Consider the following 19,732-nt stretch of genomic DNA (forward strand, 5'->3'; position numbering starts at 1 on the left):
CTGCATCAGCAAGATTATGGTTAATTAAACAAGTCTCATAATGAGTTTACTCACCATACTGCGGAGACAATGAAACTTTTCTACGACTCGAGGCAGGGAAAGATAAATAAGCAGGATGTGTGTAATCTTTGTGACAAAACAGGTATGATCTGCTTCAAAAGGCTTAATTAGATTTCCAGTTGAACTTTAAAAGCCGAAGTCGTCTCGGGAACATTTTATTTTAATAAAAAAAGGAAAATTAAAGTAAATGAAGTTGATATTAGTTAGTGGAAAAATAAACTTCTAAGTTCTTATTACATACCGATATAATTGGCACCTGAAATTTATGAGACTTAATTTCAATAACGTAAGTTGTTGGCATTTGACGAATAAGGAGTATTTTAAATAATTGACTTGATGTGTCAAGACATCAAGTCTATTGAAAGCCCCTTATTCATCAATGCAAATGTCCAGATAACCGTACATCATGGCTTGATTTGAGTGATAACAAACATCGATATTGTTTGGTCGCACCACTTTCGTGTGTCAACTACTCAATCACTACATGTTTACATGTTCATACGTAAGGAAAGGTTTGGCTCTAGAAGCAAGATTTTATGTTATATACTTATAGGTACCTACTTATCTCATCAAACCCTTTGAAAAAACAAGACCTGTCACAAAGCTGTAAATATCGTTTCAGCAATTATTTAATTCAGAACTTTCTAAAAATGGACTAGTTTTCATCTAAGTATGTAACGACAGTTTGTCTAGAAGGATGACTAGCAATAAAACCGCCTAATCTGTACATTTGATAATGTTGGTGCCCAACTCCGACTACGACTCAATGTACGAGTATGATATTGATAACGAACTGTGATAACGAAGTGGACCGAAAAGCCCCTTTGACATCAGATTGATGTTGTTATCATTCGCGTGTGTATTTCGCTCGTACTTGCCCGTAAATGCACCTATTGGCGTGAGTGAGATGCACTGACGAATGAGAACAAAAAGACATCATTTAGATATCATTCTGATGTCAAATGTAAGTTATTGGCCTTCGACACCCGCACTGATGACATGCAGACCCATGTCTCAATAATTGATATTTTCCGACCATCGCCGACACAAACCCGAATGCATAATTAATCATAATTCATTAACATTATCCAACTCACGGCCCCGGATTTAATTATTGTATAAATATTTATATACGGATTAAATAATTTGCGAATCCGCGTAAGATTTTTGGATAAATAATCAGTGACATTATGAACGTTTTGTTCTTTGTGATAAGGTTAAAAATAAAAGTGGAAGGCTTTCCAGTTTGTCGTTAGAGTTATATTATGATAAGAGTGCTGGATTTGAATTTAAATTAATATCGCTTTACGGGTTTCAAGTTTATTAGTACAGTTGTCCCTTCGGAGTACTTGGGTATAAGCAAATTAAGTGATACTATCTCCAAAATACATTAGTCTAATATTGTTTACTAGTTACTTATTAGGAAATGTTTGCGTGGGATATTTCTAATTAATTTATAGATAAGAGGAAGAACACATCAATGGAATAGAAAGTCTTAATACCTAAAGGGGGATTAATGAAACAACTTCACGAAAAATAGGTTTTCAATTTGACTGTTTCGGTCTGCCGGAAAAGGTTGTCTTATTTGCCAATGTTTTTATAGCTTTGCTCGCGACTTCGTCTGAATGATTATTGATAAATACTATCCCATATCATTAATTCCTTGGGCCTTATCCTATCTCATCAAATTTCATCTTAAAGCGGTTTAAGCGTGAAGAGGTAACAGACAGTTAAAACCGTATTTATGACATTAATAGGGATAAGGGTAGACGAAATAATTGTAGGGTTAATCTCGTGAATTTTAATGAATTATTTTGAATTCGTACATAAATATATTGTTTGATATTTTTTTTTGTCAGAAATATTCTCGTGTGCTGCGTTATATTTTGAAAGTATCGGTCTGTGGACGGCTGACGACGACGAATCGAACGCTGTCGCTAATAGATTTAGGTCCTGCAGCTAAGCCGATTAAACATGTGGCTATTCATCATCTCTCTACACGCTGAGGATTAGGAGCGTCTCGCCAGGGTTCTGGATTCAACTTGGAATTGGGTTGAATTTGATTTCGATTATGGCTACGGAACTGTTTTGACTTGATAGTAATTTAAATTTTATTTTTTCCTATTTACTCGTAATGCATGTTAATTATAAGATGTATTGTTTTGAAAAGATGTGTCCCGCCGAGTTTGTTGCCGGTCCCATATTGGGATACCCTCCTCCAATTGAGGGGGGATTTAAATCTTCTCGCAGAGGTGTTAGAGGTGTAGGTGTCGGGGGGGGGGGTTAGAGCCGGCATTATGGTGCGGCATGTAGGGATTCGCCGATTATTTCAAAGAAAAAAAAGAACATTTTGGAATGTATGAAATAATCGGCTCGGCATTCGGTGAATCCCTGCATGTCAGGCCGCACCGTTACACAAAACGTATTGACGAAAGTTGCATAACATAATTTGCATAATGACAAAATAGCTGTATCCATCAAGTTTCGAATATTAGAGTTCTTCTTGTAGTGGTAGTATTGGAAACTTTATTTTGAAACTTGGATAAGACGGAACTTTTCTAGAGTCCCGACTGATAGCCACTGCACCTGTTCGTTAGTGACTAAAAGTTCCGACCAATCTGACCATAAAAACTTACACCGACTAATACACCTTGCGCGCAACTTGACGGTTTGCCAAATTTCAGCTTGGAAATTTGCTCTTTTTGCTAATTTCAATATAGTTAAAAAAATAAAATAAAAAATAAAAAGTCATTTATTGTCGCAAAAACAGAAAACTTCAAAAAACAGCAATGGTCAAAGATCAAAGATAGTTAGTGATAGTTCCAAACTTATCACGCGGCTGATGAGATCGGATATATAAGAACGAAGCATCAAATTTCTTTTTAGTAATATTTAGTATGTTTTGTTAACTATCGAACCACACATCCTAGAATTGCATATTCGTAGAAGGCCAAAATACAGGCTCAGCCTAGTTTGGTTTCGGACAGATGTTTTTTTTATGTTATCTGTATTTGTAAATAAATCGTTTTGTATTTTGTAACAAAGTTTATAATGCATCATATAGCGCAGAAGAAAATAATATAATGCTCTATACAGCTACCTACAAGAAGTAAGTAACACGTAGAGGTCAAGTAATCCTAACCTAATCTTATACTTATTTATTTATTTAAACTTTATTGCACAATAAAAATAAGTACAAATGGCGGACTTAATGCCTTGTATTGTATAATGATGTGTACTTTATAAAACCTAATAAAATAAAATCAATTTAATTGTGTGCGTATAATCTTTACGCGCGATTGAAGTACAACTTCATTGACGATGCTATGTTGGCACTTTGACGGGTGTCCTATTGTGCGTGTGTCACTACTGAGCGTTACTTCCGTCAGAAAAAAATCTGAGTTACCCTCTAGTCGCGTCTAAAGAAGTTTTACTTCAATAAAATAACCTAATTTCCATCTGATTGCACCGCACATTTGCTCATTCCAAATGACAAACAGAACAGGCATACGACATTGACTTGACAGCCATCTTTTTGCTGTCGCGGTTACTTATCATCGCATGACACTTAATTTACGACATTTTTCCCTATAATTTTATTAAACACATATAAAAGCTCGGAAATATAGGCCCTCGTGGCGACAGCCTCGGGTCATTGGATGCCTATTTATATGCATTATCGACCCATCCGCTCACGAAGTAATTGATCGGCCGTTTTTATAGGCTTCTATAAAGGTGATGTCGATATTTCAGATGGTTCTATCTACGTAATATCTATTACGTCATGCAGATTAGTTCTGCCCATGTTTCGCTTACATTTGCAACCAACCAGCCTCCTTTTTTTCAACACAACTTCTATAACTTTCTATCAGATTTTACAACCCCTCGTCATAACATAACAATTTTCTGAATGATCTATTATAAATATATGAAAAAGGGTCACTTGAAGATTACATGTTTCGCTTCATAATGATAAGCTTCAAGGTTTAGTCAATGTGTCCTCTGTATAAAGTTTTATGGCTGTCCCATTATTTACCAAGTATTTGTGTACACTTCGGACTAGAACCGAACAGTACTCCACTAATAGCCAAATAAACAGTTGGAATTCAAACGCAAACGCCTTTGTTGTCGTATCACTCGACAATATATCAATATTGCAACAACGTGGAGAGGGTTTAGGTAAAATGTATGTAAGTACAATGTATTTCAGGTAGGTATCTCTCTGTAATTGTGATCGAGTTTGTGGGCTGTTTGATTTTGAAGGTATCCGATCGTCTTTAGTATGCGGTTGAGTGGGAGAAGTACGGCAAGATCATAAATATGTAGGCAGGTATAAGTGTTTCAAATATTCAAATTGATTAATATATTGAACAAGCGCGTAACAATTTTTCTTAACAGGTATTATTTGATAGGACATTTTGTTCAGACCAGTCTGCGTTAACTACACGCACGAGTATTGAAAAAATTACATCGTCTTTCTTTTCGTGGGTGTTTACGAACCATACGAATTCCGTCAGAAAGCGGTTATGATATCACACCGTCCGTAAGTAAGTTATGCGGTCTAGGTCTAGCCTCATCCATTCCAAAAAAAACATATTAAGGTTTGATTTGATCCTGTAAATGATTAAAAAAAAAGACAATACATTTATTTAACATCATAAACATTGGACAAAACTTTGAAGAACACATAAAACACAAATTAGATGCTAAAACAGGATCCCCACTCAGAATAATGGCACGGCAAGCCATGACGCTGATTTTCAGTGGGTACCTGAGAAATCTAAGATACAACTAAACTAAAACTAAACGAGTGACAACACAAACTTCAAATTTTAGATCCTTAATGTCTATTTTGAGAAATTTTAAGATGTTTCACATTTTCCGACTCGCCCGTTAAACGAAGTGGCTACCGCCGAGTTCTCAACTTAAACTGTTCAACACCCTTTGTGACATTAGCCGTCTCATTGAGAAACTAAATTGCGGTTTGTCCCCGTGTAGGCTTTGTACAAGAAATTAGGGTCCGTTAATAGTTAACACTTCACATTTTATCAAGACGGAAGCTTGAATGTGTGGGAGAAGGTGTGGGTGGAATCAAAAGTCAAAACAATTAAAGTTGGTCGGTGTGCCAACTGTAGCCGATTTACCTGTTAATTATAATTATGAAATGTTATGTTGGTTAGTTACTATTGAAACTTTCGTGTTGAATGTTTCCTAAAACACAAAATTATATCTAAGCCTAGCGAACAAGCGCTGGCGGCCTATTAGCAAACAAGCGCTGATGGCCTAGCGGTAAGAGCGTGCGACTTTCAATCCGGAGGTCGCGGGTTTAAACCCCGGCTCGTACCAATAAGTTTTTCTGAACTTATGTACGAAATATCATTTGATATTTACCAGTTGCTTTTCGGTAAAGAAAAACATCGTGAGGAAACCGAACTAATCCCAATAAGGCCTAATAGTTTCCCCTGTGAGTTGGAAGGTCAGATGGCAGTCGTTTATGTAAAAACTAGTGACTACGTCAATTCTTGAGATTAGTTGTCAAGCAGACCCCAGGCTCCCATTCGTGAAAAATGCCGGGATAACGCGAGGAATGAAAAAAAATCTTTAGGATAGATAATTCAATAAAAACTTAATTTACTCTAAACGGCGCTCTTACCGATTTTTCCCCAATTGCAAAGTTTTCTCTAAATCAATAAATTGTACACTTAGTAAGTTAATGTACTATCTACACAAAACTATCCTTATACATACTTTCTTAATTATATTACTGTCTAATAATATTGGTTTCGTTGTCTCACAAGTCCTTTTAACAAAAATTGACATTTGGGCCGTTGTAAGTCAATCTCTCAATCGCCATTGTGCTCAGTTTGTCATACCGGATCACTGGACGTGAACACGGTAGCTCATCAAACAATGCTCATTCGCTAATAAAAGAAAATTGAAACGCACCGTGCGGATCAATGACTTGGCCTTTGTTTTTCCACGAAAGATTTTGAGGGGAATCTAAGGTACAAATACGAGTACCTACTAATTGATTAAGAAGTTGTATTTACCAAAAGGAAAAAATAAACAAAAGCCACCTTCGTAATTTTATAGAGCAATTTTAATGTTATTGTCTAAATACGTTATTTTGACCGCGACTACGTTCCTATAGAACTCGTTCATCGCACTTCCTTTCAAACTTTCACCTTCACAACTCCCTCTTCGGTTATGATTTGCAGACGTCTGATTGGTTTAATATATAATGCAGATATTTAATTAAAAAGGTATTTTTTTGAAATTTCGGAAACATCTTTGGTAACAAAATTATTAGTCTCTCCAGTCTCCAGTGACACTGGATGCCATCATAATTGATGTTTTTTGCGACTATCATTTACTTATTCAATTAAAAAACAATATCAATTCCGATTCTTCTCTTAAAGAAATGTCACTAATTGTATAATGTATATCTTTAAAAATCAAAGAATCTTAAGAACTTCGCAAAGTAAAATAAAGTGACATTTTATTGAGTGTGAATTCGTAGAAAGCACAGGATACTGATACTGAAGACAGCACGCGTCGTTATTTCACCAAACGAGGACCTTATTGTAACAATTGTAACATTTGTGTCATCGCATTGCATGGGTCATATATAATAATAGCGAAAGCGCCAATCACCCTAAGGTTCCAGTTTATTTGTATCGATATCACAATGTATAAGAAGTCTTTTGTTTGGTTTGTAACTTGTTCAAGTGGTTATGTAAGTACATACTTACGAAGTGATAAGCAAGTTACAAGTTTGTATATGGAAGCAGAATACACAATGGTTACGTCTTCTATATATTAAACTCTTTACGTAGGTCAGAAGAAGAACTATCTTTTATTGATTCGGATTTTCCCGCACTATATAATTAACCCTTGCAGCGGTAGCTAAAGCAGTCCAAAGGAACTTAGGACGCGCACAACTTACTTCGCTAAAAAGCTATTTTATATTCATTCATTCATTTATTCCTTTATAAAACATAGTTTTACATGTCAAATACAGTATTTCATATTTACAACTATTTATATCTAAGTTACATAGCAAAACACATCAGTATGTATATAATATTAGGTATAAGATAATTATGTCGGGTAGGTACAATTATTATTTAAAATTTATTATTTATAGGTTTAAATAATTTTGGACAAAATATAAGGCCAATTCAAACATACCTCGTTTTGACATCAAAATGATGTAATTTTGTTATCATTCGCCAGTACGTCACGCTCGCGCCAATACATGTACGGACAAGTACCATATCTAAATGACATGTTTTCCATATCAAAATGTACGTTTGTATTGGTCTCTAACTCATTTTGCAAGGATGCCAGGTTTTAAATCCTTTCATATTTACCTTCGGTTTTTAAATTCTCAATTATTCGGCTATCACTAAGTACCGTAAAATAGGGTTACATTGATTTGCGGGGTAACATTGATCATCGATTTTTGAGGAATAGGGAGTTGATTTTTGAATGCGAACTTAAACTTTTTATGATGTTGTTTGGCATGCTTACCAGAAATAGATGATGAAAGCATTCAGAAACGAATTCCTTATAGTTTAAAAATCAATGATCAATGTTACCCCACAAATCAAAGTAACCCCAGTTCACGGTATGTTCTAAGTGCTAGGTGTATATTTATAAAACATTAACTACCTAATTGTTTTAGATATTAGGACTTTACAAGATAAAAATTTCCTGCCAACTAAGTATATGGAATACTTTTGAAAAATGCATTTAAAAGAGAAGTAAGAACAATTCGCACGAATTGAAGTCAAGAAACTTCGACTGCAAAAAAAAATCTTCACTAAGCGATTAAGCAGTTTTACTTTAACTTTAAAAAAAACACCCAGCCGTACAGTTTGCAGTTCCTAGTTTCGTTCCAGTTGCGAAAGTTACGAACTCGTGGCAAACTTCAAATGTTGACACCACTATACTAATACTAGTTTAGACGTATCGTGAGAAAGTATCAATTTAGAGTTTCATATCTTTTTATTAAAGATTACGATTTCGTCCATTATTAATATTACTTTTGTCCGAAAAGGAAAGCCTTATTGCTAAATGTTGTTTTTAATTAAGTGAGTAAGTTTCAAAATCTCTATCTGTCGCTCTCTCCCTGACATCCAAAATATTCGAATAATTTCAACATTGAAACGACAGCATACAAAATATACTGACTAGATGTCTTCTTCTATTCCAAAATGTAATGGAAAATTGGACCTATATTTTCTAATTTTGTACAATTCTGTTTCGTACCCTCTACCCAGCTCTGAGGCCTAATATAAAATGGCCTAGCATAAATCGTATTTTGAATCTTTATTATAACAATTTTTTTGTCTTTGCTAGTTTTTATTCATGGGTATCCTCACGCCTAGCCTAGTTTTCCCTCTTTGTTCCAAGATCAGATGGCAGTCGCTTTTGTAAAAAAAAAGGTATTTGCGGCAATTCTAAGTTTAGGATGTCTAAGCAAAGCGGGTTCACTCAACCGAGCGCTAGCCGAAAGCGCTAAGACGAGATGTTCAATTTAAGCCAAAGACTAAAGTTTAATGATTTATTATTTCGGGAGTTACCGAGTCTTCTAAGAGCAAGTTTGAAAGAAAGTCTATTATTGTCTTCGGTTACCGCGATAATTATTCATGAAATAAACTATTTGAATTAATTAAGGATACATACACAATGAATTTAAAATACATCCCCTAAAAAGACGTTAAATGCCCTTTCCTGCGTTCTTGATCAACGTGAGACTGAGTAAAAATATATTCACCTCTGCCAAAATTACAATGTATTAAACTACCCACATACTGGGTAATAAACTATAAATTTTAAGGCTAGTTATATATGTAAAATCGGCTTATAAGTAAAGTAGTTATATATTTTTACTATACTAACTGTCGACACTATTCAACACTAAGTTAAGGCATAGAGTAACTTGTACTAGAGCGGTACTGTCATAGTAAATTTTGTATCACCAGTAAATTCACTGCCATCTGTCGACACACTTTAAAACTAAAAATGAAGATTTATAAAAATACGACAGAATGTATTTAAATATAGATAAATGTTTTTTTTTTATTTGCATTAATTATTTTTATGTATTTTACCCATGTTCTTTCACTGATATGCGTTAAAATTGTTAAATAACAAACGAAACCGTCAACGCCATCTATACGACTGTAGGCCAAAACTAGTAGCGCCCTCTGAACGAGAATCAAATTTTCTTGATTTTCCAGGCACGTTTTTTCCTTAGACTGTATCTATCTATTACGGAGTTATATCTATCTTTGGTTAAGGATATATATGACTCACGCTAGACCGGGCCGGGGCCGGGCCGGAGCTTCCGGAGCGTTTTCTATGGAAAGCACCACGTAATCACCGATCAGCCGTCATAGAAAATGTTTGAAGCCTCGGCCCGGGCCCGGCCCGGTCTAGCGTGAGTTCACCTTTTTGGTGGTGTGGTATCGGTGGGGGTATATTCTAAATTATTAATTATACGCGATATGATCTGTTTAGGAAGCCTTTATTTTTTCTTGTGCAATTGGGTACCCAACTAACATCCCTTCCATACTCGGTATATCTCTATCATAGACTACAGCGTGAACCGCACTTCCGCACCTTAATTACTTTTAACAGTTTAACCGCTGCAACTTGGCTCCATCTGTTGATCTTTCCCACAATAAGACACAGATCAGTAACTCTACAACGAGGAATTTTACAATAGATACCTACAAATACCGAACACCTTCAGTGAAGTAAATACGTTACATACGGTAATGTGCATATTATTTGCAATTTATTTATACTAGAGTAAATAATCAGTAAATAATTTCTAAAACTAGGTTATAGACAGTCATGGTTTGTTGTGGACAGCACTATCATCAGAGCCTCAAACACAATTTTTGACATTGTTTATGATATGATCTTGAATCTTGAAGTAAATAAGCCAAATAATAGGCCACAAATCAACAACAAAATCCGAATGATATGGACCAGTAATAGTAGACTGCGAGGAAGATCGTTTTACAGAAAAGGTTTAAAGCTGTAAAGCTTCGATTGAAAATAATGTGCAAGATACAAATTTAAAATAATTGCACACAACTGTATATTTTTCACTGGTATATCCAGTTTTATAAAAAGTTCTTAGCCACCGGTTTTCATGATTATTTATTTTTTATTTCCAATATTATTTAAGCATAGTTTACAGTTAATTTTTAAAATGTTAAGTAATGCAGAAGATGAATAATCACAGTTCGAACATAATTGATCTAAAGTTATGTTTTTTCCTTAATTTTCGTTTCCTCATTAACTGCTATTAAATATATTTCACACCGCTGTATGTATAAGTACAAGTAGCAAGTGTGTAAAGCGAAGTGCAACGTGCTCTCACCATGACACTGGCAGCCAGCACTCTACAGTGCAAGCCAGCACTCTACAAGTGGGTCAAAGTGACTTGGGACTTATACGGTTTGACACGGTTCGCGGTAACCTTGATGCCACCGATCATGTCATGTACCTAATTTACAACCCGTTACAACTGGGGAGGTACCTCCACCTTACAGAAAACCGCAGCCAAATAACACTAGACCCTACTAATAGTGTTGTGTTCCTGCCGGTGAGTAAGGTTGCCAGAGCTCGAGGGAGAGGAGTGTTAGGGTCGGCAACGCGCATGTAACTCCTCTGGAGTTGCAGGCGTACATAGGCTATGGAGACTGCTTAACATCAGGCGGGCCGTGTGCTTGTTTGCCACCGACGTAGTATAAAAAAAAAACAAGAGTGAAGACACGACGTCATAAACGGATTTTAAGCGTTTATTTAACGTGAAAATGTTTGAAAACAATATTCAGGAATTCGTAATACCTAAGCGTACATACCGTTACAGTATAATAGTCATTTAAACCTTATTTCGGCAACGTAATATACTGGACATAACTTCCATTCCTATTATGTTTTTTTTTATCAGGAACATTATTACTATTAAGGAGGCTTAAGTTAAAACTCATTACTTTCTCTTTTCTGTATCAACTTATGTTCCAAATGGTATTTTAAATAAAGTAATACCTACCTACCTTAATGAGCCTAAACATGGAAGTAGTTATTTAAATCCAAGATCAGCTTATAGGTACAATCTAAACACCATTTATTTCAATGAAAAAAGGTTAATGTCTGGAAGAGATTGCTCTCTAGCGATAAGGCCGCTTATTGTTTACCTCTGTCTTCAAAGATGGCGCCATCTTTTTATTAGTTTTGTTTCCATGTACATTTATTCTGAGGTTGTGCAATAAAGAGGATTTGTATTGTATTGTATTGTATGTTCCATTGATTATTGCATTGCTATGGCCCAACGTACCCGTTCTTATTTTACCTTGAAAGCGTTAATCCCATTAGCTCAATAACAGCCGGTATTAATAGCGAATTCTATACGCGAGCTCTATAATCTTATCTTGCACCGCATTGTCCTGCGTCTACCTATCCACTTACACTAATAGGAGTCCGACTTCGTTAATTTACTATCGATACCGTACAGCGTACAGTCAGCTACAGATTGGGTATCTCTGTAGCTGATTGTATTAAGGCAGCAACGTGAATGGTTAATCTATATTTATTTATTTAAACTTTATTGCACAAGATACACCTACAGTTATGCACCAATAGCGGACTTAATGCCAAAATACATTCTCTACCAGTCAACCATAGGGCCAAACAGAAACATTAAAAGTATGTAATTAGATGGGATACAGAAATTTACCAACCACCTTCTCGATTGGAGTATTGCAACTTTGTGACGGACGGGTACTTACGGAACCCTACACTGAGCATGCCGACATGTGCTCTTGGCCGGTGTTTTTTTAATGATATAAGTAGTAGGCAAACAAGCAGACGAATCGTCTGATGATAAGCGATTACCGTCGGCCATGGACAATTGGACACCCGTGGTCTACAACAGGTCTACAACACCAGAGGGTCTGCAAGTCCGTTGTCAGTGTATGAGATGAATACGCTCTTTTCTTAAAGGTTTGAAGGTTGTATTGGTTCGGAAATACCGCGGGCAACAGTTTATAGTTTGTTCTATTTTATAAGTTATTTAATGTAATATGTAACTAACAACTATGGATTTATGTCCGAAATAAATTCTTTTATTATTATTTATATCACAGTTTAGCTGTGCGAGGCAGGAAGTTTCTTGAATTGTAAGTGCTGTAGCTGGTGAAAGCGGTAGTAATTTGATGTATCAAGTGTCTGCGGCGGACGCGACGAGTGTACCTAATCCTCTTACGACCAGTTCCCGCTTATTAAACGTTCGACTCCAGCTAACATTACCGTGAGACGTATTCTGAATGTTTAATTTAATCTGGATTTGTTATGGATATGATCTATCAGTGTCAAAAGTGATAAGTACGATAGTAGGTGTGAAATTGACATAATCATAGACATTTCTCAGAGAGAGCTCGGTAGTGGTAGTGGTGCTAGTATTCTCGGCGTTGGCTTTTTAATTGCAATATTCGCACACATCTGCCATTTTCTCTTCTATCACATTTGTCTTTTTGAGATAGCTTACGTCATATAATAGCATACCTACGACACCTTTAAGGGTCATAACGCCCGAAAGACTTAAAACACAGCCTTGGAGCATAATAAAATCGCAAAAATCCATCCATCCATCGCGAGCGTGAATATTTCGGCGGTTCCGTGGGAATTAGCATAATACTAATAAATCCTATACCGGAATAGGTGACGACAAAATGATTTTTAGATTTTAATTATCATTGATATGAATAATGATTTTTATCATCGTACCTAGTTACGTTAGTTTGTAAGGTATATTGTAGGTGTAGGGTCTTAAATTGCCTGAAAATAAATGACATTTGATATGATTTTGATTTGAAAACACAGAACAAGCTTAATTTGGTCGCCTCAGGCGCCTCGGTAACGATGGGAACAACGGCTCAAGCCGAGATGCCGAATAATAGGCTCCCATTAACTCCGATGGTCCGCTGTCAGCGCCGACCGCTATATCGGTTACAAGTCAGCTGCTTCATGTTACGCGGTTTATATGTAGTTGTCACTGTACGTACGAGTAGGTATGTAGGTCGAAACTTTGATTAAACATCCGTTTAATAATGTAGACCTATACAAAGAGATTAGTTACAAATTGGACCATTTTGGCTATGCTAAGTGCATGGCGAGGGAAATACCTGCTTTGTAACTTCCTGCCTCGCACAGCTAAACTGTGGAATGAACTGTCGTCCTCGGTATTTCCAGACTGATACAATCTTCGAACCTTCAAGAAAAGAGCGTACTCCCATCTTAAACGCCGGGCAATGCACTTGTAACCCGTCTGGTGTTGCAGGTGTCCATGGGCGATGGTAATTGGTTATCATCAGGTGATTTATCTGTTCGTTTGCCTCCTGTATCATTAAAAATACAAGTGGGATCAACGAACGATGTGGGAAAAATGTGTACTGTCATGGGATAGATATAGGTAACTGATGTTTGCCATGCCCGTCAAGTGGGTTTTCGGATGCTCGAATCGAAGGATTTATAAAGGTAAAGTGTTAAAATAAACAGTTTTTGATGATTTTTGATGAGTCAGATTTTGACTTATGACGTTAAGTGTGATTTTGACTTATGACGTTAAGTGTGATTTTGACTTATGATGTTAAGTGTGATTTTGACTTATGGCGTTAAGTGTGATTTTGACTTATGACGTTAAGTGTGATTTTGACTTATGATGTTAAGTGTGATTTTTACAGCTCCATGAGTCTTTACGCACTAAATTAACATGGTAACAAGTGGAATTAAACTTCATGCTTACTTTTGGAAGACGTAGGCGTGTTGTTTAACTGACCTTTGACCTGCTAAAATTGCTTTGAAAATCGGCCCATTACATTCAACCGTTAGGCTCTAGAACATCCAAAAGATGTCGAAGTACCATAATTTATTGGATGGAGACCACTATTGGGTCCAAATGACTTCAATTATTGAAAGGATCAGCTCTAGTCTGCGTTTTATTGAGCGCCAAATTACACCGTTTATTTAATAGGTGTCTGTCGGAGAAAGCTGGCATAACGTTGGTTAGAATTGTATGTTTCAAAAGAAAAGACAAGGAATTGACAACTATGACAGGTGTTAAAATGCAACCATGCTGACACCGCTAACCTATAAAATGATTTCCAAGATAAAAAGTATTTTAAATAATAAACACTTAATTGCTCAAAACAAAGAGAAATAGGTATATATTATTTCTATATTATTATATTTTATTCATTTTAATCTATATTAAAATCTATCTACCTTACTGTATTTAAAAACAATCCTTAAGCACCACCAATATTAACGAACTAATGAACGTTAAATATGAGAGAGCTGTCAAACTTACAAGCATATACTTAATTTTAACGAATTACGATAACTTAATTTTGTATTAAGCAGAAACGTCGGCTAACTAGACCACAAAGCTTAGAAATAAAAGAAAAGTAGAAAAATGCACTCGGACGAGACTAGAACTCGCGACTCTGGATCACTAGCCCATCGCGCTGCCAACTGAGCTACCGAGACTTCACTCGATGACAGCGAATATTTCTACCATATCACTCATATGCGCGCCTTAGGGAGCTTTACACCTCTTACACGGCTACCGCCGTTCCAATTTTTTCCTCTTTTCATTTATTTATAAAATTACGATAACGTTGACGGTTGCAACCGACCCAAACTAACAAACACAACATAAGCAATCTATTTTGCTTTTATTGCATCGACCGCAAAATCTCGAGAACTTGCACTTAAGAGCCAGCACAAACCAATCAGCAAGAAGTGCATCCCCCGTTCCCCGGCGTCTCATCTCATCTACACCTTTGTACTCAAATCAGATGCTACTGCGAACACAATCGGGGCGTTCAACAAATGTCACTATGAGTTTTGAATGATTCACGGTTAGTTTCACTAGACTTATATTGACCGGGATATAGACCGTGATTACCTAAATCATAAATAAAATAAAAGTGACCGTGATTAAAGGTAATCACGGTCTATATCCCGGTTAATATAAGTCTAGTGAAATGTCACTATGGTCTTATTTTTAAAGGACTTCAAAAAGGGTGAGGTTGTCAAGTTTACGTTTGTTTTCCGATTTCAGAGCTCTAGAAGAAAGTTGGACTAAATTTGATGTTATTTTTTTCCTCTGTACAGTCGGCGTCAAAATTTTGTTAACTTTTTCCACCTTACTCCTTTGTAGTAAGACGAAAAATGTAAACAGATCTTTCACGTCGATTGTACCTACTTATACTACATGGGTCTGCGTATGTACTGTACGCAAGCATTTTTAAAACTTTATTTAGGGGCCAAAACTTTAATAAAAAAGAATTTCCACAGCCTTAACTAGATCTATTAATATTGTAGTTTCCGGGAACCAACATGGCGTGCTTTTAATAAATCACTTTAATTAGGACGAAGCAGCTCCTCTTCCTTTATTAAGCGTTTGACATCAACGCACTGGATTTGACCACCAAGGGTTTTATTTCAATTAGGACTTTTTTAAGCCGTGCGTCTATATGAATAATTAAAAAGATCGCTAAACTTAAGTGGCAGTGGACGGGGCACATTGCACGTAGAACCGATGGGCATTGGGGCGGAAAGGTTCTCGAGTGGCAACCACGTACCGGAAGGCGCAGCGTGGGTAGACCCCCCAGAAGGTGGACTGATGACCTGGTAGGTCGCGGGAGTCCGCTGGGTGCGGGTGGCGCAAGACCGGTCATTGTGGCACTTTTTGGGGTAGGCCTATGTTCAGCAGTGGACGTACTCTGGCTGATATGATGATAATAATGAATTAAACAGAGGTAGAATTTTGACTTATTTTTAGCTTTTGTATAATTTTGTTGCAGTTTTTTCTAAAGCTGAACTGTGAAATGAACTCTTGCCTGCGGTATTTCCGGACCGATACGACTTTCAAACCAAAGTTTTTTTATTAAAAATTGTATTTTTGATACTAACTTTTATCACTTACTGTACTTTTCTTTGAACAGGCAACTAATACTCATCGAGACAATTCTAACATACCCAAACACAATTAGGTTGTGTTGTTTTATCAGAGTTCCTATGGCAATCTCCTGTGCCCATCATCAGATCAGCTCGATGTCACCCAACTTAATACTTACATACTTATGTGAAGTTTCAGCTATATCGGATTATGGGAAGTGGGTCTAAATTAACTTGCAAGATTTGACATGTATATAGGTACCTACATTGCAAGTTAAATAAGCTTGTAAAAAACTCTGTCAAGAGTTTAGCGATAAAAACATATATGCATCGCTAACCAGTGCATCGACACTTGGTATATAAAAGGCGCGCCATATTTAGACCAAAGGTAGCGCAATCAACCGTCTAAAATATTTATAGGGCGATCGTCACGACTTGACCTATCCTCCGATCGATGGCACAGCGCAATGCTGTGCAGTGTTCTCAGATAATTTTCTAATTTCAGACAATTTTAATATCGAGCTTTTGTATAGCTTTATTGCATTACCCCTGACTCGTCTTGACAAGAGCCATCAACATAATCAAAAAAATAAGATTAAGAGTTCTCCTTCGGTATCAAGACAACAAAAATTGAACCTTCCTCTCTAACCAGATAACACACGCACTCTTTGTATCCAATCCTAACGTTTACTCGTAATTCACGAACATTATCCTAGTGAAATAGGTCACGGTCAGTCTTTTGTTTTTGTCAAACGAATGCATCTTATCTACAGTAGCTATTGCTTTGTCAAGTGTACTATCTGGCCTTATGCGCTGTAGCGACCATTCATACGTGGTCTTGCCTCACATTTGCATGTCCTGATAAATTTATTTTTAAGATGCGGTTGACAGCCCGTGGGCACTGATGGCGGATCAAAGATGATGCCTAAGACTGATAATATTTTTAGTGGGACAAGTGGCGTCCTCTAAAAGAGGCATTTGCTCAACGTTATAGAGGTATAACGTAGGTATAAAAGGTGTTATTTTTATTGTTGGTTCTTTTGTAGTGAGCTTAGAAAAAACTTACTTATCACTAACCCTAATAAGTTACATATAGGCTTACGTTCCTTATTTTAAGAACTCTTTGAAGCTGATACGAAATTTACGGTAAAACATAACAAATAACAATAAACAGTCGAGGTTTTAGATATACAAGATGTAGGAAACTGCCAAAAATATTAAATACATATAATATTGTGACAATAGGATCACGTACAGACTTTTATGCAAATTTCATCGGTCGATTTGATATCATCGACCTAAACTTAGTAACAAGTAAAAATGACTTCCATCAAATTTATTGGTGATTTCGCCAATGTCAAAAGTGTACAGTGTATGTGTAAAGTGTGTGTGTGTGTAGAACGTTGTTCACAGTACCTACTTAGTTGCATTTAGTAAAGAGATAGCAATAAATACAAATAGCCACCACAGATTGCCAGGTCTGTCTGTGGTGACTAAAGAATCGTTAAGCGCGTTCCAAGGCTAACTCTTCATTAGCTGCACACTTACACGTTAGTTCACTGCATAATAAGCTATCAATATTACACTTTAAACAATATTAATGGTCATAAAACATAAAAAAACATTCTCAAGACGACTTTGCCATTTTGAAATTTAACCGGAAATTCTTGAGGACTTCATTTATACTCGGTTTCTGTATACCTACTGTATTTGTAAGCTGTTTCATCAAAACCTAACCTCACAGGACAACACGTAGAATCCATGCATAATCTTAGCCAACTTATAATGTATGCAGTTTGTAAAATGCGGCATGCATTACTAAGCTTTGCGTCCCCGCCGAGAGCCAAGAAATCAAAAGTAGAATCCTCCGATGTGCTTACAACTTACACCTGGAAGCGGCAATTGAACTAGAAAAATGTGCTTTTGATTGGATACTATTTTCAGCGTAGCTCGCTTTCGCCAATATGTGTGACTGCACGAGATGCATCGCGAATAATAGCAAAATCATAATTCTAAAGTTCGAATACTGGTCTTGATAACGTGTTGATTTTTCATATTAAAAGGACACGTAAAGGCGGGATTCCACCAGTGTGCGGCACTGTGCAGCACAAGCATTTTTGTACTGAATTTGCTTGTGCCGCACACGGATGGAATCCCGCCTTAAAACACAGTTGTGCAAAGTGCGGCACACTTTGATGAAACTGTTCGTAAGCTCAAATTTTCACACTAATTACCTGTCTTCTTAAGTATTTATAAAGTGATGTTGTAATGTTGTTACAGATGCGTTGGTGTGTAGCGGCGCTGTGGTTGTGGGCGCTAGCGACTACGCTGCTGACTACGCTGGCGGCGGCCGCGCCCGACTCCCATCCTGATTCAACACAGGTAATAAGCTGAGTAAAACTGGTAGCGTCCGTCTAAGCTAACTTTGCACCAACTGAAACAGGGCAAAGTAAAAGATTGACATTAATGATGATGATTACCACACGGATTCTATTACTTCGATTTTTGCTCGCCGTAATGACTGCTGCTCTTTGCTTCGTTCGTTTATGCATTCATAGTAGTTGTTCAAGAATAATTAATAAATGATAGTATCTGAGTGTGTACGAGTAGCTACGATCTACTCCTAATTTTCCTCTCATGATTAAAAAACTCTGTGACAGCCCGAAACTTCTTAATACATAAGACCAATCAACAATGATACCTCTTAATATTAAAATAAAATGTTTCATTAGTTGAAAGTGTAGAAACTGTTCAGTTTAAGTAGCTTTAAAAATAAAAACCTGAGTGGGGTGTAATAAAGCTTATCAGAGCCATTTGTCAACGGACAGGAATTGGATCGATCCGATTACAATGAAACTTCGCAGAATCGTCGAACATTACAATTCTAGTTATATTAATTGGAGGCATTCAAATAAAAATTTATATTGAAGTGTTTTCTTTTTAGATTTTAATTAAGTGCCCGTTAGTTACTTTTACGTTATACATTTACCTATTTCATTTGTTTTTTTAGCATTAAAAATCACTTGGTTTCTACTTGTTTTGAGAACTTATAGAATCCGCTTGGCAACTACAATGCTATACCTACATTACCCAGGAAATTCGTGTTTGCTCGTTTGTGAAGTATTCTTAGAATCGTTGACTTGCTCAGTTTCAATACAAACGAACTCGTTGTTACGGACGAATGAGATTGTGTCAGATTATTCACGCTCCGTCGTACAGTCAGCTCTAGAAGTTGCCGAGGTACCTTTTAAAAATGAACTTAAAGCAACTTTTATTAGTAAGAGAATCAGTGTGCAAGTAATTTTGAATGCCACACCCGCTTAGCTGCTACTTTCGCTGCTGACTTTACAATCTCAATTCCAAACAATAGATGTGACTAACGGGGTGTCAACTATTGTAATAAGCCTGTCAAACACAAGGACGTTTGCCTTATATGTAAGTAGCTGACATTACATCACTGTTTAATGCATATGTTTAGTAGAAGCCGATTAAGGACTTGCCTTGTGCCACATTCTAGTATTGACTAATGTACGGATATTGATTAGGTACTTAGAAGTATTAGCACCACACATAGACATACAAGTGTTTGAATGACTCATAGCTTTAGTATGCGTATGTTTACTTCGGACTACATAGCTGCAGTAGGGTGTAGCGCACGTAGAGCCAGAAACCTTTTCGCATATCC

At 36.5% G+C, this 19,732-nt stretch overlaps 1 protein-coding gene across 2 annotated transcripts in view; it reads left to right on the forward strand.

The window, feature by feature from the left end:
* LOC134747328 (prothoracicostatic peptide-like) overlaps window positions 1–19,732 on the forward strand; it is a 110,624-nt gene that overhangs the window by 62,095 nt on the left and 28,797 nt on the right. For both annotated transcript variants that reach the window (XM_063681965.1, XM_063681966.1), the window contains exon 2: window positions 18,328–18,429. In XM_063681965.1, the coding sequence (XP_063538035.1) occupies window positions 18,328–18,429 (102 nt within the window). The remainder of the gene's footprint in view (window positions 1–18,327; window positions 18,430–19,732) is intronic.

Source organism: Cydia strobilella, chromosome 14, assembly GCF_947568885.1.
Source record: "Cydia strobilella chromosome 14, ilCydStro3.1, whole genome shotgun sequence".
NCBI classification, from domain to species: domain Eukaryota; kingdom Metazoa; phylum Arthropoda; class Insecta; order Lepidoptera; family Tortricidae; genus Cydia; species Cydia strobilella.